We start from the raw sequence: 21289 nt of genomic DNA, 5'->3' as shown, positions 1-21289 counted from the left end.
TTGCGGGAAGGCCGAGCGCAGCCTCGACCCCGGAAACCCAATCCGCCGCCGGCTCCGACACGGCGCCCGCCTCGGGCCGGTCACGTGGCGCCCAAAATGGCCGCGCCCGGGCGACTCGAGTGGAGCGTGGCGTGAGCCCTCGCGGGGCCGGAGGAGACCCGCGGAGGCCGCGGCTGCACCGAGGAGCGCGTAAGGTACCGGCGCTCGGGAAGAGGGGCGCCGGCGGGGACTGAGAGATGCGCAGCGGATGACGCTCTGTTCTGCCGCAGCGTGGTAATGAGATCCCAGGACTGAGTCACAACGAGAGGAGGGGAGTCGGTTCCATCGGTCCGACCATCCCTATACTTTCCACCCTAGAAGAAAAGATCTATTTAAATTAAGCCTCTGGCGGCAGGGCCGGGGGAGGGGAAGAGGTTGGAAACCCGTGCTTGAACTTAATCCCAGGTTTACTGCCAATTTACCGGGTGACCTTGGCCTAATTTAATTTTCATCGGCCCCACTTTCCTCATTGGCTGTCTCGGGAGCTATCTTAGAAAACTAATGCAAAAGGCTTTCGAAATGTTTGTAATATTTAAACGTGGCACTCATTGTCTTAGGTGTGGATATATTATTAATAACCAGGATACATACAGTGACCTATTGTGGACCAAATTAAGGGTGACTTTTAATAGCCACACTTTAGAAATGGCTAGCTCACAGCAGGAACCTCAGCAGTATGCAGAGCATAGATCAGAAAACTAGTGATAGCCTTAGGCGGGACTTTTTGGGGGAACATTTCAGACATACCCACTGTAGACCTTGTATATACTGAATTTGATTGTTTTTATATCTCTTTCCACCACCCCGCCAACATAAAATTATTCAGCGTTCCTGTAGATCAGAGATCATGTTACTGTAACCAAGGCCCTCAAAAAGTTTGAGTCCAGGAAATCTAGACATTAATTTCCAACCCTGCACTGTACTTAGGATAAATTCAACTTTGTTTAGTTGCTACATTGTGTAGCCTGCCAGGCTCCTCTGTTCATGGGATTCCCAGGCAAGAATATTGGAGTGGGTTGCCACTTCCTCCTCCAGGGGATCTTCTCCACCTAGGGATCAAACCCACATCTCCTGCCTTAGCAGGTGGGTTCTTTACCACTGAGCCATCAGCGAAGCCCTAACTTGAAGGCTATGAAATTCAGTGCACTCAACATTTCCCAAGGCATCTAATGGCTACCCAGTAATATTTGTTAGTGTTATAAATTAATCTTCTAGCAAATGAATAGTGAACCAAGAAAACTACTTAATAATATAGTACATTCTTTCTGAACTTTTGCTTTTCTTAACTCTGCTGCCCTGAAATATGAGCTAAATCTAATGAACTAAATCTTCAAGCTAAAATTTATCATTCACCCATTCCCTTACTCCCTTACTCACTTCAACTAGTGCCTAAGTCAACAAACTACCTGCCTGTGGACCAGAGGAAGGTTATCATTTGTTTCTTTGCAGCCAGCCAGAATGAGTTTTATATTTTTAAATTTTTTAAATTGTTTCATTTTTCTAAGTATGCAACAAAGACCATTATGTGACCCACAAAGCCTAAAATATACTATCTGGCCCTTTAGAGAAGTTTGCTGACCTCTGCTCTAGGGTATAGGTGAAATTGCTAGTGTCTTCTACCTACTAAATAACAAATTCTTTTCCAAAGTGGTTGTAATGAAAGTCGCTCAGTCATGTCCGACTCTTTGCAACCCCATGGACTGTAGCATACCAGGCTCCTCTGTCCATGGAATTCTCCAGGCCAGAATACTGGAGTAGGTAGCCTTTCCTTTCTCCACAGGATCTACCCAACTCAGGTGTCCCGCATTACAGGTGGATTCTTCACCAGCTAAGCCACAAGGGAAGCCCCAGGGAAGCCCGGTTGTACCCAGATTGGATAGTTTATGCTTCTGGCAGCATATGAGTTTCCGTTACCCCACATTCTTAGCAGTAATTGAAATTTAATTTCTATTTCCCTGATTATAGTGGTTAAGCATATTTTCCTATTTATTGGCTGTTTGGCTTTCCTCTTTGTTACAACTTCAAATTCAGGATTCCCTGGTGGCTCAGCGGTAAAGAATCCACCTGGGAGGCAGGAGCCATGGGAGACACAGGGTCAACCCCTGGGTAGGGAACATCCATGGGAGGAGGAAATAGCAACCCACTCCAGTATTCTTGCCTGGAGAATCCCTTGGACAGAAGAGCCTGGCACGCTACAGGCCTTAGGGTTGCAAAGAGAAGTGCCTGTTAACATCTTTTGTCAATTTTTCTATTGAGTTGGTTGCCTTTTTCTTACAGATTTCTAGTACTTTGCATATTCTGAGTACCAACAACGACTCCTTTGTCAGTTATATTGCAAACATTTTCTCTACCACTGGCTTATCTTTATGGTATCTATGAATGAGTTCATTTTAACTGGTTAATACTAGTTTAAAATTATGTATTTTATGGTTAGTGCTTCTTGCAGATTTGCAATATTTTTAAGGGTCACAAAAATGTTCTGTGTTTTCTGAAAGTTTCATGTGTTGTCCACGTTCTGGTTTCTGTTTCACATAGAATTGTGGGGGTTTGGAGGCAGAGGTGTTTATGCTAATCAGTTTCATAATCAAATTGATGATTATCAAGCTATGGCCTGATAATTAGCCATAACATCCATTAGCCATAATAAGCTATGGCTGATTTTTTTTAAACTAAATATTTATGGTCTTCAGAAGGCTTTTATAAGCCCTTTTGCTGTTTTTCTATAAATACACATTATTGAAAAATGACATTTTAATTTAAGGCTCAAGATGGAAAATCATGAACCAGATGGTACTATCATCAAGGAGAACTTAACTGATATCATAGCCAGAAAAATTAACCAACTCCCAGAAGCAGAACGGTAAGATCCCTTCTTATACTTAAAAAAAACTTATCAGGTGGATTTTCATCATTGATTCATTTCAATTTAGTTTGACTATAAATAACATACACTATCAGAAAGAAACTGAGATTTTTCTTGCATTGATGAGAAAGGCAGGTCCAGAAAGATTAGCCATTTTACTTGGAGTCAAGGCTTAAATTCGTTTCTTTGGATATCTAATAGTTGTTTTTCCATTTGGCTTAGAGACAAATGTATGTATTTATGGATCTAATTTAAATAACAAAATTTTAGATTTTAAAACTGTGTTCTCAATTCATTACCACTCTTATCAGACTCAATTCATTACTACACTTACCAGTCTGAGAGTGCCATGTAACATACATAGCTAGACAAGAAATTTCAGAGAAATGGGATCATGGCTAAAAGATCATTAAGGCATTATTAATTTATATAGGAAACATGCTGATCTTTGAAGACAACACTGAATGAATTGCAGTCCCTACAAACTGTTCTTAGATCTCCTTCGGAGGCAGCCACTCTAACATTCCATTTAAGCTGAAGCTCAGAGAAGGAATGGCATATGCACAGGCAACAGGACAGCAGTCTCTCATATTTGAGGAACCAGTGTTGCTAAAGTATTAGGGAAGTGGGCATAAGGTTGAAGAAACAGAGTTTTGACAGGGAATGACCCAGCTAACATTTCCAAAGAACATTCCAGTTGTTTTCTGGAAAACAGATTTCAGGTAGGAGAGAAAAGGAAGGAAGACCACCAGTAGGAAAACTGGCATAGTAATCCCAGTGAGTGGTGGTGGCAGTTTGAAGTGAAAAAAAGGATGGATTTGAAATACATTTTGGAAGTATAATCTTACTATCTTGCACAAATTCCAGTCTTGCTGACACCAGCTAAACAAGGGCAGTAATAAGAACTTAAGTGAGATTTTTTTTAAGCTGTATATCCAACTCTCCTCCCCACCACCACACACACACACACTGATACTGTTTTCCAGAGATAAACAGAAAACCTTTTTAAGCAAATAAAAGATACGTACCCATGTTTCCAGGCCAGTAAAGAAGGGAAAGCCACACTGACTGACACAAAGACGGGTAGATGTGACAGCCTTGAAGAGAAGGAAGTAGGATGTGCTATTGGGACTTTCACCAAATTAGAATAAGCAATGGGGAAGTGAGCTAGAACTGCAAAGCAAGCTTTAGTTGAGAAGTAAACTGTTTTCAGTCCCTGGCACCTGAGCAGGGCAGATGGCAGCACCTCCTTATCTTTCCCTTGTTCCCTATTTTTCCTGTTTCTATTTTATGCATCCTAGTTCTGTTTGAATCCTTATTTCTTATATTATCAGTTGTTGCTTAGTCGATAAAGTCATGTCCAACTCTTTCCAATCCCATAGACGGTAGCCCCCCAGGCTCCTCAGTCCATGGGATTTCCCAGGCATGGGTTTGTTATTTGAAAAGTTCTTAAGTGTATTAAGCTTGAATATTAAACACTACACTTTCTAATCTACAAAATAATTTCATGTAACAAATTTCATTGCCACTTGTTATTTCTGATCTTATATTTCATTTTATCATGTATCTAGTTATTTTTTATCTTTCCAAAAAAATCCTGAGTTCACGTTTCTAATTTGTATTAGAAACTTTTTGGAAACAGTGACCAGCTATGGCGCTGCTAGGTAACAATTTTCTATTGAATTATTAACTAAACAACATGACTTTAAGCCACAGGAAATTAAAATCTGGTTGGGAGACCACAGACTGTGCTATTCATATTCCAGTTACACTCCTTGATATATTTAGGGACTTATTTATGTAATTTTTAATATTTAACATTAATATGGAGAAGGCAGTGGCACCCCACTCCAGTACTCTTGCCTGGAAAATCCCATGGATGGAGGAGCCTGGTGGGCTGCCGTCCATGGGGTCGCTAAGAGTCGGACACAACTGAGCAACTTCACTTTCACTTTGCACTTTCATGCACTGGAGAAGGAAATGGCAACCCACTCCAGTGTTCTTGCCTGGAGAATCCCAGGGACTGGGGAGCCTTGTGGACTGCCGTCTATGGGATCGCAGAGTCGGGCACAACTGAAGTGACTTAGCAGCAGCAGCAGCAGCATTAATATATCAACATATTATAATGTATATAATAATTATATATATGGGCAAGTTATTTACCTTAGTATTTGTTCCCATGACTAAAAATGAAAATAATAGGTATTTCACAGTGTTATGATGAAAACAGTATTTTAGAGGAAATGCTTAAGTTTCCCACTCCCTTAGCTCCCACAAAAATACACAGGTCTTTTCCTATTCATGTTTTATTGTTACTGTTCAGTAGTTCTCCAGGCCCTCATCACAGATATTGTCTTAATGTACCCTAAGTTTCTAAACTGCCTCCTTTGTACTGCCATCTGTTTTAGTACACTTCTGTTAGATTTCAAGTGTATGTATCTTTCAATCTTCACTAATAAACTATGAAGACACTGAAGGTAGATAATTTTTGTACCTTCATAGCCAAGTGTGCTGTATGCAGTAAGGTGCTCAGTGACTAAATGCCAAGTACCATTATGATTACAAAGTGACCAGTAAGAGAAGTAATATCGTATACAATGTAGAAAGCTCAATTAGAAATTCCTAGAAAAGCCGTCTTGAGTGTTAACCGTAGTAGTGAGGGTATTGTATGGTCAGTCTGGCTAATTAAGAATAATAATTGAGAGACTGAAATGCCTGTTACAGGTGGCAAGGCAGGTGGTAAAAGAGTTAAAACTGTAGTTAAAACTCAGAAGAGTCTGAATTGGAGTATTTCAATATTCAGCAGTTTTAGGGTTATTTTTTCCCCGGAAACTAAAGAATGGATAGAATGTGCACTTTAAAACTTATACATACCATGCTTCAAAACCAGTTTTACCATTTACTATCCCAAAGCATCATTTTTATTTCAATGAGTTCTTGTGATGTGCCTAGCATAGAGGATCCCTTAAATGTTAGTACTGTTCCAGCCCCCTAACCCTGACTCTAATGCTTCAAGGAAGATTAATAGGGAACATCAATTCCACCTTATTGAATGCCTTCTGTGTGTCAGGTGCTGTTGAAACCAAGATACTTGTATCTTTGTAGCCAGTCTTCAAGTTGTTTACAGGCTAGTTGGAAAGGCTGACATGTAAATCTATGATAAGACAGTACCGCTTTATAATGTGTTGTGCTACAGAAGTTAAGTACTGGGCGTTGTAGGAGCCTAGAGAGGCATCTAAGTCAGACTCTTCAGAAGTTCTTCCCTGCTATACAGGGGTCACAGGGCAGGGGGAATTTCCATACCAATACCCTTTACAAAATCACAAAACAAATTGTACCACTGCATCCTTAATGTGTTGGCCAAATTCAGAACCTTTTGGAATAAAAATCTCTATGTAAGACAGTGATTTTAGATTTGTTTTACAGAGCTCTAAGATATAAATATGATCCTAAAATCCTGATTAAGTTCTGTAACACATGCCAGAATTGTTCTTGGAGAGCGTACATACATGATAGAGCAAAAAGTTACTGTTTTTTCTCACCCATTCAGGAATCTGCTTGAAAATGGATCAACATATGTTGGACTTAATGCTGCTCTCTGTGGCCTAATAGCAAATAGTCTTTTTCGACGCATCTTACATGTGACACAGGCTCGTATAGCTGCTGGCTTACCAATGGCAGTGATCCCATTTTTGACAGCAAATGTATCTTACAAAGGTTTTGTAAGTTTACCTTTGAATACAGGTAAGTTCTATTTCACTATCACCAGTAAGTTCACTTTGGTATAGTTTGTACCTTATGTCAATCCTTAAAGTAGCTATATGATTTAAGGTAGTCACGGCGTACGTCTGTCAGACTTGGATGGATAAGACTGAACCTTGCTAGCCTCTATAACGCAGCAATTAATTCATATTAGCATGGTCTACCAAACAAGTAAAATAGATATACACAGTAATGCTAAATACTTTCCTTTATCTAACTTATCTTTCCCACAGTGCTTAGTAAGAAATACTTGGAAACTTTTTTAAAAATGTTGACTGCCTTAACATTATAGGAGTTTCTTAAAGGGAAAAAAAATTTTGTGGGAACAAGACTTTATGTAGTAAATCAAAGAGCACCAAATGTGTGTATGTACAGTAGTTATCAAATACATGGAGACTTGATTTCCTTTGGACAGTTCACAATATTTGCTGAGTACTCCAAGTACAACTAAATCATGAAAGGATTTATGATTTCAAAAAAAAAATTATCACAGGTGGTAGTAGGGAAGGAGGCAGTCCATTTAAATTCTCTTAAGTGGTACTTCAAATTTGTTTACATTGGATGAGTATTTTGTTTGAATCCCTAAGATCACTGTGGAAAGAATTTTGATATGCAGGGAAACAATGAAGTGAACAGAATGAGTGAAAACATAAGTTAACTTTCTAGCACCATGTACTAATTTGAAAATGAATAATTTTATGAAAATAAAACCAGACTATATAATGTAAAAATTTAAGATGAATTAAATTGTTAAAACAGATTTCCCATGGGTTTAAAAGTTTCTTAAAGACAAAAATACTAGCCCGGGTTTGCTAATACAAATGAAGAAAACCAGAGGCAGTGCAAACTATTACATTCAAATAGAAAACAAATTAGGGAATTTTCCCTAAAATGGTTTTATCAGTTACTTTTTTTAACTACCCATTTATCAGTTACTTTTTTTAATTACCCATATGTATACCTTTTAACATGCCTTGAGAAATGCATTTACTGTATTTCTGCTTGAAATTGCCTATCTTTGATACATATAAGGGGACCTTGAGTTCTTTACATGTTTGCTTGAATATCCATCTGCGGAACTAATTTGTTTCCTAGGTGATCTGCAGTGTGAAACCTGCACCGTAACACGAGGTGGACTGGTTGGTCTTGTTTTCGGTGGCCTGTACCCTGTTTTCTTGGCTATCCCTGTGAATGGTGGCCTAGCAGCTAGGTAGGATTATTTTCCATAATTACTGAAAAACTTAAGTACACTCTATTTTTTAAGGAATGTTACCTGTTTGATTTGAAAGCATTAATGAGACTTGTTTTTTCCAAGTAATCAAAGAATATTTTTCAAGAATTTGAAAACACTTCTGGAAATTTATTTCACTAACCTCTTGGGTGTGAGGTTCAGGTTTAAAACATAAAGCTGCAAACAGTACTACTGTGACTAGTGTGAAAGCTACATTATATGCATAATGTTCTTAAGAGTTTGTGTACTTCTTCTAAAAGAAAATTCCATCAGAAAATGTGTAGCTATAAGCCAAAATAACTCAGTTATCCTCTGATGAACTCTTCCAGAGGTGAAATGGGAAAAAATAAAAAAAGGACAAAAGAAAACAAAAGGCCAGTTTTTAGGACTAACAGACATTGAAGAGAATGCTATTACCTTAATCTTTACCCTAAGCTAGTTTTAAGACTTCTGGAGTTAATATATGTTGTACATAAATATATCACTTAATACAACTATCTTTTCTAGTGAACTGTCTCAATGTTTTCTTACAGGTATAATTCAGCCCTGCTACCAGAGAAAGGAAACATCTTAAATTACTGGATTAGGATTTCTAAGCCTGTCTTTAGAAAGATGTTATTTCCCATTTTGCTCCAGACTGGGTTTGCTGCATACCTCGGGTCTAGACAATATAAACTACTTATAAAGGCTCTTCAGTTACCAGAACCTGGCCTAGAAATTGAGTGATTGTTAAGCAAATCTGTACACAAAAATAAAACTATAAAAATAACCTACATCTGATTATGAATAAACAGAGACTTGTACATAAGGTACAATTCTGGGATCTACAGTAGTCAACACTGTCCACTTAGGTAAGAACCTAACTTCCTCATTTTCCCAGTACTTTCTCCCACATTCACTTGCTCTACTCCTTTATATTAAGCACTTTGGTTTGTAACACAGGAAAAAACTATACAGTAGTTTTCATTAAAAACCTCATAAAGAATCCAAACAGGAATGAAAATGGGGGATGGGGGTGGAGAGGTATGAACATACTACAGAAATAGTATTCATTTTCTTAATTCGCTGTTTTCCATAGGTATTATTCATAGACTCTTAGAGCGTATTTTAAAACATTCCTGGGACTTCTCTAGCAGTCTACTGGTTAAGATGCCACACTTCAAACCCTGGTCAGCTAAAAACAACAAAAACTCATTCCTCACAGTGATCAATTCCAATATTCTTGCCAGGTGATTATTCAGGCTTAGCTCAAGCTGTCCTAATGATAGGCTTCCCTGGTAGTTCAGTGTTAAAGCACCTGACATCAAGCCCTTAAAGAGTAGCCATGCTCTTCCTATTATTTCTGGTTTTGTTTTTTTAAGTATCAGTCTATTCCTGACTTCCTAAGATTATTTAAATTTTTGAAATGACCAGTTGTTTTCCCTTCCTAAAACTTTTCATCTCCAGTTCTTCAAACCATTTTATTTGACAGCATCTAAATCAGCATTGAGCTTCCCTGGTGGCTCAGCAGTAAAGAATCTACCTGCCAATGCAGGAGATGTGGGTTTGATCCCTGGGTCAGGAAGATCCCCTGGAGGAGAAAATGACAAGCCACTCTACTACTGCCTGGGAAATTCCATGGACAGAGTAGCATGGTGGGCTATAGCCCATGGGATTGCAAAAGAGTCGGATATGACTTAGTGACTAAACGACAGATCACCACTGGCCAACAAAACTATGATGAGGAAATATCTTTATACTGTACATGACTGATAACATGTTAGCACTAGCCATGTGTGGCTACTGAGCACCCAAAATGTGACTAGTGCACTGAATAACTGAATTTTTTATTCTGTTTAGCCATACCTAGCTAGTATCCTTGGCATTGAACAATGAGGATCTATATCAACACTTGGTTGAAACAAGCCAGGCATACTAAATACTGTCACCCTAGAATATTATTCACAAGCATCTTAACTATTCCTTTTCAAATACAGTGATACATCTGTTAGTCTTATGCTATTTAAAATTATATAAAAACATTTAGCCTGTCGCCTAAAAAAAGCAGCTTTGAGTGGGATAGACTTTGAGCGTCCCATAAAGAAAAGCAGTACAGCCAAAGATTTAAAATTCAATTTATAAAATACAAGGGAATTCCCTGGCAGTCCAGTAGTTAGGGGAGCTTCCCTGGTGGCTCAGCAGTAAAGACTCCACCTGCAATGCAAGAGCTGTGGGTTCAATCCCTGGATCAGGAAGATCCCCTGAAGGACACAGCAACCCACTCCAGTATTCCTGCCTGGAGAATCCCATGGACAGAGGAGCCTGGCGGGCTATAATCCATGGGGTCACAGAGTTGAACATGACTAAAGTGACTTAGCATGCACAAACACCAGTGCTTTGACTGCTGAAGGTGTAGGTTTATTAATCCAGGGACCAGCAAGCCGTGTGGCAGGGCTAAATAAAAACCAAGTCGAAAACCTAATAAAAACAGATTATGTTCAAAAAAATTCCCTATCAAACTACATTTGATAAGAAATTAGAATATATTTTACTATGGATATTCTCTGGGTTACAGAATTATGGCTGATTTTTCTTTTCATCTTAATTCCTTTCTGGATATTCCCAGTTTTCTGTAATGAATATGCTTTACTTTTACAACTAGGGGAAAAAAAAAAATATATATATATATATATGGCTAAAAACAAAACAAACCCTTTATAAGCTAAAATATCTAGATAAAGCTCTGACCCAAAGATACATATTTTATATGCATTCTCACTTTTATTGATTGAAAGCATGGTTCTACTCATCACAATAGAAAACCCCAATAAAATTCCTGACTTCAAAAATAAGAAACCCAAATTACTGAATCAGACCTCTTAAAAACAGCATGGTGTAATGAACTTGGTTCAAAACCCACTGATATAACTATATTGATAATTTAGTACAAATGGTTTCCTTACTTAAACATTCCCGCAGTACTTACTCCCTAGCATACCACCATCTGTAAACATACAACAATTTACAATGGTTTCTGCAACCAAAAATGATTCTTTCTTACACCTGTCCTCTACCATATTTTTCTTAAATCATCTTCTCAATTAGTAGAAATGGGCAACATAGGCCAAAGAAACTGTTATTTTAAGCCTATTGCTACAAATTTACTTTACCAAAATTTCTGATCAGGGGCAAATTAGCAAGAACGTTCTATGATCTGCATTACAATTTAAAGAAAGTCATTTTTAGCTAAGACCTAAAGAACACTGCCCAGAGAGGAAAATAGTTTATCAGTTCTGTCACAATAAAAAAAAAAACCTATTTAAACTTTTCTTTGTTCTGTGTAGTTATTTGGCTTTAAAAAAGAAGGCTCATGTTATACTATACTTAAGGTATTAATTTATAAACCCCAGACTGTGGTACATTAGATGCCAAAAGGGTCCAGGAACTATAAAGGAGAGATACAGAACTTAATGGCACATTCTAAAGTATGCTCAGCCACCAATAAAATTCAAATCTGTATATATCAACAGCTACACAGATGTTCAAAACACCAAGTGGCTAGATTTTTAAATCAGATTAACTGAAAATTGAGCAAAAGATTCTCAACAAATTTGGGGTCAACAGAACTACAAAAAACTGGGAATTCTCAGGCAGTCCTGTGGTTAAGACTCTACGCTTTCACTGCTGAGGACCTGGGGTTGGATCCCTGGTTGAGGATCTAAGATCCCACAAGGCTGCAGCACAGCAAAAAAAAAAAAATATATATATATATATATATATAATTAGAAAAATTTTAATAAAGCACTGTGATCTGCTTTTTAAAAAGTAGGGAAAATGGCTAACAAATCTTGAACGTACAAACTGGAGAAAGGTAAAAAAATAGGAATAAAAACACCATTATCAGTAACCAAAGCAATGAAAAGAACAACTTTCTATTAACCTTTTTAAAAAATACATAGTTTTCCTTACATGATTTGTTGCTAATGATAAAGTAATTTACTTTTGGAATAAAATTTAAAGTATCTCCAGTTTCATTTTTCTGCACTTTAAAACTGAATGTCAATAACCGCTTGCTGTCTAGGTTCGAGCTCTGAGCTCAGTCTGTTATAAGACAACAGGGAGTAACAGGCAAATTATTGAGGTATTCAAGTTCAAATATGTACAAAATACTATGCTAGCTAAGCAAACACTTTACAACTATCTAATAGAGGACATCCCCTTTTTGATTCCTGGCTTAGATGGTAACCACCTGGTTTCTCAATAAAAAACAGCACAGTAAAATATAAAAACAACCATTTGTGAAGGTCTCAAAACTTTTGTGTCGATAGCCAGGGGGGGAAACCAAACACCTGAAAATATTTTACAACCTATTCAACTTTAAATAGTCATCAGAATACTTAGCTTAAAACTGTGACTAGACTAGTGAAAAAGTATACCTCCCAAATGCAGAACTAGATAATTATGTATTTTAAAACATTCACTCATTATCAGTGAATTATCCACTCTATTCTATCAAAGCAGCACTTATGGTCACCAAATAGTGTTGATGCCTACCTGATTTTGGTTACAACACAACTAGCTGTACTGTTCAACATGTAGGAACATCCATCAATCACCTAAGTATAACTGAGAACGCTCTTTGCTGCCTGGCATCAGACTCTGAATAAACTTGAAACTGAGTGAATTTAATCAATCTTGTGTATCACCATACAATAATCAAACTGAATAATTATGATGATGAATCATTTTGGAGAGAGAAGAAATAAGAGCCTATCTCCTACTCCCTCCCACTTCTACCATCTGCACACCTCCGAAATGAGTAAGATAAAATGACCCAGTCTAGACCAGGTGAAACAATGTATTAACATAATCCAACAAAAATGAAATAAAACAATCAAGAGTTTTGAGTGTTTTTTCACACTTGTAATGAACTGGAAAAATGTTTCAAATAAGTAAAACAACCATATTCTGTTTTTAAAAAAAAACCACTCCCATCATCCAGAATGCTAAAAAGCCTTTCATACTAGAGAAATTTTAATACAAAACAGTAGAAACTAGTATACCATTCATTAGAAACCTCAAAATAATTTTAATATGTCTTCAGAGGAAGCTCAAGAAGCCAAAACCTCAGAATCCACACATCTTGGCATTACCCTGAATTGCAATTAACTACCCACACATTTAATCATAATCCATTTTTCAAAGATATACAGACAAATCAATGCATCTATTTAAAAAGACTATTCTTTATAGTTAAAGACTTTACATTAACTTTTATATTCTACTCAGCAAGGTCTGTCTATACTTCAGATTAGCTCTCATGTTCCAGGAAATAAATACAAACTCATGATATGGCCTTGTGATCACTGATGGCCTGTTTATGTAATTCTACTGCACTAAATGTAATTCCATAAAAGGTGCTCTTGATTATGAAAAGAATCTAATATTCCTTGATGAAATACTATCAATCTCTTCTCCAATGGTTACAATTTTTAAAAGGTATGCAAAGAACTGAGTATCACTCCCATGAAAGACAAAAAATGTATAATTTTGTTCCAAAATTAACTTAGTCTCATGTATTCCTATTAAGTCTTTCAAGGATTCCAGACAATCTTTTCATATCTCCATTTCTGGAAAGTGAAATCTGGAAAGTGAAATCAGTATAGAAGTAATTTGGGAACTTGAAAATGGCATTCATTTTTTTCAGCAGATGCCAAATTTTTGACCGACATGGCTCCCACAATTACTTTGTTACCATCAGTCCAGTCAGTTAACAGGTTGTAGGAAAAGATTCGTTTTTGCAGACACTGCTAAGCTGTTTAAAGAGAAGAGAGAGAGATTAATTTAGTGATTATAAAATGAACAAATATTTAAAATATTTTGAACACTTTTTGTTGGATTATATCAGAGGTGTGATTACATTTTAACAAACGTGGACTCTTTAGTTAGGTCAAGGAAGTGCAGAAACATTAAGTCAATATGATAGAAACAGTAGGTCAATATGATGTGTTAGTTCAATTAATGTATGAATTCCTGTCACAATCAGAAGACAACTATTAAAAGGTACATCTTTAGTTCTTTCTGTATCATTGTGCCATAGAGGCACAATTAGAAAAAGAAAAAAGACTCCCCAAATACTAAACTGCTTTCATCCATTACAGTAAATAGAGCCAAACCTGAAAATTTCTAAACAATCCGTATTATACTCCAGAAATCTCCTTTATCCAGCTACTAATCATTCAGAACACAATTTTCTAAAAATAGTAAGACAACAATTTCATATTAATCATAACTTTTTTAATTAACAAGTAGTGAATAGGACACTTTAAGATATTGTTTACTACACACTGAAATAAACATATCTGTTGTAAATTCAGAAACCCAAACATTTACAGTAAAATGTGTTTACACATAAATATGACCAAATTTATTTAAAGTCCCTGTTAGGTCTTAAATACATGCAATACCATGTAAAAACAAGACTATGACGTTGATGCAAAAAATGACAAAATCACTATAAGTCACCAAAATTTGAAAAAAAGAGAATGAAATGGAAACTAAGAAAGACAGTTAAAACATAAGGAACCTAACAAAGCAGCTTTTAAAATAGTTGATACTAATCTCCATTTTCAAAAGTTCTTAATCAAGTATTTCCAAAAACTGCCATTTATAAAATGACATTCTAAAAATCTATACTTGGAATTTCAAAGCATCCCAATTCAGAAAGCTTTGACTGTTTCTCCCCAGCCCCCAAACTTCAAATAATGCAGGAAAATCATTGACGTTAGGAAGAAAATATTCCAAAGGAATGGTTTAATTTTTAGAAAAACGCACTTACTGCTTCCAGAACCTAAGACCCACAGCATTAACAACAATCATTTTTCCTATTTTCATCCATTGTTTTCCAATGTCATGTTAGAGATGAATAAATTCTTTGAGCCCATAACTGAAAGATCAACAAACCTGATTTTATTATGACACCATATTTTTGTCATTGGTACTGCACAAAATTATATACAAAGATATATATATATACAAAATGTTCAAGTATTAATTAAATTTCAATTCAAGGCTTCTGTTTCAAAAAGCTACATTTAACATATTCCATAAAGATAGCACAAATTAGTCATTTCAAATAATTTTTCCAACTACTTTTGGTTTATATATATTATATATTATTCAGTAGGCACTAAAAATCCATGCAGCTGCATTGTGAGGGGCTTGCTCCTGCACTTAGGTATAAGCAGGTTCATCACTCCAGGTTGTGAGTTTGGCTACTATCCATATTCATGCTCAAGTGCAGTAGATGATTTTACAAAATATGCTGTAATGCACTGGAAACCAGAGACCAAGTTAGGTCTCAGAGTGTATTATCTAGCAACAAAACATTTACAGTTGTGCAAGAACAAGATTCCATTTTCATAACCAAATAACAACAAAATAAAACATTTTATGTGTAAGATAACTTACATCTTTGGACTGCTGGAAAATACTTTTTAATTATGAACATTTTAAAATAAAAGCAGAAGCCCTGATATTACCTCTTTTTCCTCATTTCTTATACTACCTTTTAAAATAAAGCAGGAAATGTGGCCAGCAGCTGGTCCCGTCTCTTCTGCCCCAACAGCTGTATCCACTTTAGCACAAAGAAAAACAAGGATGCTAAATACGTATATACTTTATCAAACAGTGATGTTTCACAAAGAATTTCTTCATGTCCCTTACACTGAAGGACATCATGGTTCAATCTATATACAATCACACAACAGAGTACTTCAAAGGAAGACTACGTCCGAACTTTGGAAAAGTGTCAATTGTGTCATTAAGTAGCCAGAATCACTCAATTTTAAAACTCATTTTTAAACAGGACAAATACCTTTGAAATATGGAGAGTAAGATTCTTTGTGAAGCCTCACTTTACACGTTTTCATTCACATTTCATAACCTTCAATATCTAATCATACATAAATTTAACCTAAAAATTTAATACAACAAAAATAAAGGTGTTCAACAATTTATTCATACTCAATGATAGGGTAATCACTGTGCTGGTCCTCAAAGAAACATTTCATTAACCATTCTTATTCCTCCTTCAAGTAACTAACACAGGAGTCTGGTATGCATGTTAATTTTCAACTTCTCTAATGTTGAGATATAAAAATCTATTAATCTGAATAGACTGTATGTCTAGATCTATTAAAACTAAAAGGCATTCTTATATTTAAGATTTCTGTCATCTCCAGCAAAGTAACTATCCCATTTGTGCATGCCCCAAGTACTTATTGTCAACCTCTGAAAAGTTGCTCTAAAATTGGAATTCCAATTTGCACCTTGTACAACTCGGAACTTCCATTCAACTTCACCTGTGTCACTGTCTCCAAACTGTATCTCTATTAGCAGCTTTCAGTGTACAGTTGGAACCGATGTCATCCAAGGCCATGTCCACACTGGGGACAGAAGAGCTAGGTACACGCAAGTCTGAACAAGGGGACACATTAACAGCTATTTCAACCAGAAGAAGCATCTTGAGTACATTATTGACCAGCACAAGTCTGTTTCCAGGGTGGACAGGGCCCAAATTAGATTCCCCTCCCAACTTCCGAAAAAGAAAACAACAAACAAACAAACAAAAAAAAATCACACACACGCACAAATTGAGATGTTGCCCATTAAAGTAGACTAAGCAGCAGAGCATGAGCGTTACGTGAAGAGATGGGTCCTTACCAGGTGGTGAGGCGGGAACGACTGTTCTGTAACCCCTACAACGGAGCCTGGCAGGAAGGAAATCACCTAAAAAAGAAACTGTCAGAGAGATTTAATAGTCACATGTTATCATTAGGAGTTGGTTACAGTGTCACATTCATGCTTTTAGCTAAACACTTAAAGATTCAATATTACTTTTTTTTTTCCTCCTCTGAAATGTGTCCAGTGACGATGTCCCACTAAGGTGTTTTACATGATGTAAGGGAGTTGAAAGGGGATAAACGCGGATAAAGAGCAGATTACTTGACCCTACATTTTAAGAGAAGACGACGCCTTCCGGGCGCACGCCGAGCAGAACTCCACCGACACCTTATCCTTGTCCACATGCAGACACACTCCTCCCGCCGAGTCGTCCTGGTCTTCCAGCGGGTCCGGCTGCTGCTTCCCCACGGGCAGAGCGTAGTCGTGGTCCCCGGCGGGCGAGTCCCTGAAGAGCGAGGTGGTCAGCCGCAGTCCCACGCCGCTCAGCCGGCTCAGCAGGCGAGCCAGTCCGGTCTCGTTGGCTAAGACGGCCCGAAGGTAGCGACTCTCCTCCTGCAGTGCCTGCACGCGCTTGCCCAGCTCCCGGTTCTCGGCCCGCAGCTCCTGGTTCTCGGCGGCCAGCCCCCGCACTCGGCTCTCCAGCCCCATCACGTATTCCTTCTTCTTCAGCCGGTTGAGGCGGGCAGCCGCCGCCGCCGCCTTCCGGGGACTCTTTGTCGCCGCCTGGTTGCTGTCGTTGCCGCCGCCGCTGCCTCCGCCGCCTCCGCCGCCGCCGCCTCCCGGGGACTTTCTCCGCCTCTTTTCGCCGCCGCCACTGTCACTGCCGCTGCTGCAAGCTCCGATGCCGTTTAACAGCCTCTGCAGCAGGTCCGAAAAGCGCTGCATCTCGGCAGCCGCGGCCTCGTCGTCGTCGTCGCCTCTCCACAGGCCACCGCTCTCCGAGCCTCCGCCGGACGAGGAGAGGGGCCCCGGCGAGCTGAGCCCAGGCTCCAGGTGCCAGTCCGGCTGCCGGGGGTCCAGCAGGTCCGCCAGTTCCAGGCCGGACAGAAAGTCCATGTCCTCCGTCTCCTCCCCGGGGACGCTGGCCATCGCCTCCTCCTCCATCTCCTCAGGCGAGGGCGCGCGCGCGGCCACGCCGCCGCGGCCCCCCCTCCCGGCCTCCGACTCGCCCTCGTCGCCGCGCGGCTGTCTGCGGCCGGGAGATCCGGCCGCCGCCGTCCCCTCGTCCTCCGCCGCCCCGGTCAGGTCCGGGGGCAGCGAGCAGGTCGCGACGGGCGCCGGGCTCTCACTACGCGTCGGGGAGTCGCTGCCCGAGGCCGCCAGCAGTTTAGTCAGGCTATGCCTCATGGGGCCCGGCGGCGGGCCCACGTAGGCCCCGGGCCCTCAGACCGGGCCTCGCGGGTCCTAGGGACCCAGAGCGGGTAGCCGGGGAGCAGGCCAGAACGAAAGGGTTAGGTCCGCGTCGCCTCCCGCCCCCGCTTGGCTGGTCGACCCCCCGCGCCGGGGCGGGGGGCTGGGAAAGGAGATGGAAGCAGCAAGGCCCAACGATGACTCGACCGCGCCACCCAGACAACGGCCTGGCCGGAAGTCAGTCGATCTCGCTCCAGCCCCTCCCACCGCATTTCGCGCTTCACCGGGCTCTAGTATCGCGAGACTTCGGTTGACCAGGCGTAATTCCAGACCTCCAGTGATGTCATAGTAACAGCGGCAAAAATAACAACAAACCAGGGATTTATTGGAACGGTGGTCTACCCTATCGGCCCTCGCTTCTCTATCCTCTGTATTCCAGCTTCCACCTGCAGTGAAGCAAGTCTCGCTCAAAACTGATCGATACCACATTTATGAATAATCAAAGTTATCCTGGAATTTAAGACTGCTGATCAAATCCTTTTTGAAATTGCCCGGCTCCCTTACGCTATAGTACAAGATGGTTTCATTCAAACACTTAAATACTACTAGAAGAAAAAAGAGATGTCATTCATATGTAATTTTTCAAAATCGTTTAAAAAATTTACAAATATACAGAATATGTGAAAGAGTATTCTAATTCAACAATACAACCCAATACTCAGACTCAACAATTAACCGTTTGCCATATACACTTTATCTGTATATAAATGTTTGTAAAACTTTTTTTTTTTTTTTTTGCTGAATTATCCCAAAGTTTGAGACAAAACACACCACCTCAACATGCTTCCGTGTGCATCTTTAAAAATAACATTCTCTTTCATAATCGTAATACTATTATCAGGTCTGGAGAAAATTAACAATCTTGTTAATAGTACCTATTACTCATATCTCATTCAAAATTCATTCAGTTTTCTTCAAAAATAATCTTTTGTAGCAGATGCGTTCTTTTGAGCCAGGATCCAATCGCAAACCACTTCTTGCATTTGTTATGTTCCCCTGCCCCCCATTTGTCAAACTAGAACACCCCCTTTCACATTGGCTTTTTGAAAAAAACAAGGTCACTTGTTTTGAAAAATGTACCACAATTTGGATTTGTCTGTTTCCTCGTGATGGTGTTTATATTGTTCCTTAAAACCCACAAGGATTTCAGGTTTGAAGCAGTTCACAAATACACTAGAAAACAATGAAATAACTCACATTTTTACAAAGCAAGGTCAGTGAAAATACAGATGAAAAAGATAAGGAGTTCTAAAAGGAGGAAAGGTTTGTTTCAGAATTGGATGGACATTCTTACAGTTACTTAAGTTGAGCTAACAGTAGACTAAGCTTCCTGGTAACCCAAACAAACAAACGTTCCTTCATTTGCTTATGAGTAAAGTATACATGAATTCCTTAACTGCTTTTCCTGTTCTCACGTCTTAAAGAAACTTTTCAGTGGGATACTGTATAAAGTAGCAGATAACCTCACCAATAGCTTCCTTTATTTGGCTGTTTCTTAGAAGGATTGAAAGCAAGTTCCAGGAAATTTGGACACTGATAGGTCCCAAACACAGGGTAGGCTTTGATAATTATTTGTTGAATGAATGAAGGTCTCCAACTTTTAACTGAAGGCACTGCACTAAAACTCAACTAAATGAAAACGATTCTGCAAGGGACACAAATAAGCATGACCTATGGTATCTAGACATGAGTTTGAGCAAGCTCCATGAGTTGTTGATGGACAAAGAAGCCTGGTGTGCTGCAGTCCATGGGGTCACAAAGAGGCAGAAATGACTGAGCGACTGAACTGACTGATGGTATCTAGAAGAAAAAATGAGTGGCCTCCAGGTAACTCCTTAACCTTCTCATTAGGAAAAGAAATGAAAGAGAAAATGAAGTCACTCAGTCGTGTCTGACTCTTTGCAACCCCATGAACTGTAGCCCACCAGGCTCCTCTGTCCATGGGATTCTCCAGGCAAGAATACTGGAGTGGGTTGCCATTTCCTTCTCCAGGGGATCTTCCCGCCCCAGGGATCGACGCAGGTCTCTGGCATTGCAGGCAGATGCTTTACCCTCTGAGCCATCAGGGAAGCCCCAATAGGAAAGGTTTTGCAAAAGTAGGACAGCAAACAGTTCGAGATGATAAATTTTCTGGCATACTTTGATTTAACAGGTGTTTTGTGTGGCTGGTCATCCAATCGAACTGTATTTTCTCCTAAGGCAAAATCAAGACCATGAATTGATTTATCATTTTTTCCCTAAATTACAAGATTTTGGTTTAAATATACATGGTTTTGGATAAGGAAATGGCAACCCACTCCAGTACTCTTGCCTGGAAAGTCCCATGGACAGAGGAGCTTGGTAGGCTGCAGTCCATGGGGTCACTAGGAGTCGGACGCGACTGAGCGACTTCACTTTTTCTTTTTACTTTATGCATTGGAGAAGGAAATGGCAACCTACTCCAGTGTTCTTGCCTGGAGAATCCCAGGGACGGGGGAGCCTGGTGGGCTGCCATCTCTGGGGTCGCACAGAGTTGGACACGACTGAAGCAACTTAGCAGCATACATGGTTTAAGACCCTCTATATTGAATTAAGAGAAAAGTAAAAAACTGAGAGAGGTGAATTTTTACAAGTGTAGCCTCAGAAGACAAAAAAGCAGCTGAAGCAGAAACGACCTTCCCTCCCTTTCATCATTCCTCTCCTCTCATTCTCTCCTTCTTCACAGTTGGTTTTTTTTTTCTTTTCTGGTTATAATGATCATTGTAAAAGATTCAGATAGTGCAGAAATATACAACTAAGTAGAATATTACCCATAATCTAACTACCCCAAAATGAATTATTAGAATTTTGATGTTTAATATAAAGAGTTTTTCTATGTATGGACATATGATATAAATTGTTTTATTTCCCTGAACTCTAATGTTTTGATGTGAACATTTTGTGGACATATTTTATACTACCAAATATATATTTGCATGCTTATTTTTGTTGACTGTCTAGAATTCCATTTCAGGAACTTTCCAACTTTCAATCAACCTCACTGATAGCACTTAGGTTGTATTGGATTTTTCACTGTTATATATCACACTAAAATGTTGCACAAACATCTTTGTTCACTTATCCTATGATTTTCTTAGGACAAATTATTGGAAGTAGAATATTTGTCTACAATTTTTATACATAGACTCTTATTACTTATGGGAAGGTATCTGTCACCAAGGGTTTTGACAGTATTTAATTCCTATGCACTCATCAAAATGGATTTGTTCTTTTTAAAATGT

The 21289-nt window shown here is 39.1% G+C and overlaps 2 protein-coding genes across 6 annotated transcripts; one reads left to right on the top strand and one right to left on the bottom strand.

Moving 5' to 3' along the window:
- The first annotated feature begins 73 nt into the window (after positions 1–73).
- TMEM126A (transmembrane protein 126A) lies at positions 74–8664 on the top strand. 2 transcript variants are annotated; one of them, XM_005226674.5, is made up of 5 exons: positions 74–273; positions 2801–2899; positions 6453–6646; positions 7760–7874; positions 8429–8664. In XM_005226674.5, the coding sequence occupies exons 1-5, from the start codon at positions 248–250 to the stop codon at positions 8619–8621; spliced, it is 627 nt and encodes a 208-aa protein (XP_005226731.1). In that variant the 5' UTR covers positions 74–247; the 3' UTR covers positions 8622–8664. The 2 variants fall into 2 exon arrangements, with proteins under 2 accessions (XP_005226731.1, NP_001032697.1); NM_001037608.2 differs by having other exon boundaries at positions 90–194.
- Positions 8665–12775: 4111 nt separating this feature from the next.
- On the bottom strand, positions 12776–18209 carry CREBZF (CREB/ATF bZIP transcription factor). Of its 4 annotated transcripts, XM_005226680.5 has the most exons (4): positions 16891–18209; positions 16599–16676; positions 15442–15510; positions 12783–13689 (listed from the first exon to the last, which is right to left on the bottom strand). In XM_005226680.5, exons 1-2 carry the CDS (start codon positions 17964–17966, stop codon positions 16661–16663), a joined length of 1092 nt encoding a protein of 363 aa, XP_005226737.1. In that variant the 5' UTR covers positions 17967–18209; the 3' UTR covers positions 12783–13689; positions 15442–15510; positions 16599–16660.
- Between the last annotated feature and the right edge of the window lie 3080 nt (positions 18210–21289).

This window comes from Bos taurus, chromosome 29 (genome assembly GCF_002263795.3).
Source record: "Bos taurus isolate L1 Dominette 01449 registration number 42190680 breed Hereford chromosome 29, ARS-UCD2.0, whole genome shotgun sequence".
In the NCBI taxonomy this organism is placed as follows: domain Eukaryota; kingdom Metazoa; phylum Chordata; class Mammalia; order Artiodactyla; family Bovidae; genus Bos; species Bos taurus.
The sequence above is the reverse complement of the archived record's forward strand: the minus strand, read 5'-3'. Positions and strand labels throughout refer to the sequence as shown.

Bases quoted from the DNA above. Each gene is read 5' to 3' on its own strand.
- TMEM126A (XM_005226674.5), top strand. From the start codon at position 248: ATGACGCTCTGTTCTGCCGCAGCGTG. The intron at 2,900-6,452 runs GTAAGATCCCTT...TCACCCATTCAG, and splicing joins CAACTCCCAGAAGCAGAACG to GAATCTGCTTGAAAATGGAT. The intron at 7,875-8,428 runs GTAGGATTATTT...GTTTTCTTACAG, and splicing joins AATGGTGGCCTAGCAGCTAG to GTATAATTCAGCCCTGCTAC.
- CREBZF (XM_059882987.1), bottom strand. From the start codon at position 17,966: ATGAGGCATAGCCTGACTAAACTGCTGGCGGCCTCGGGCAGCGACTCC.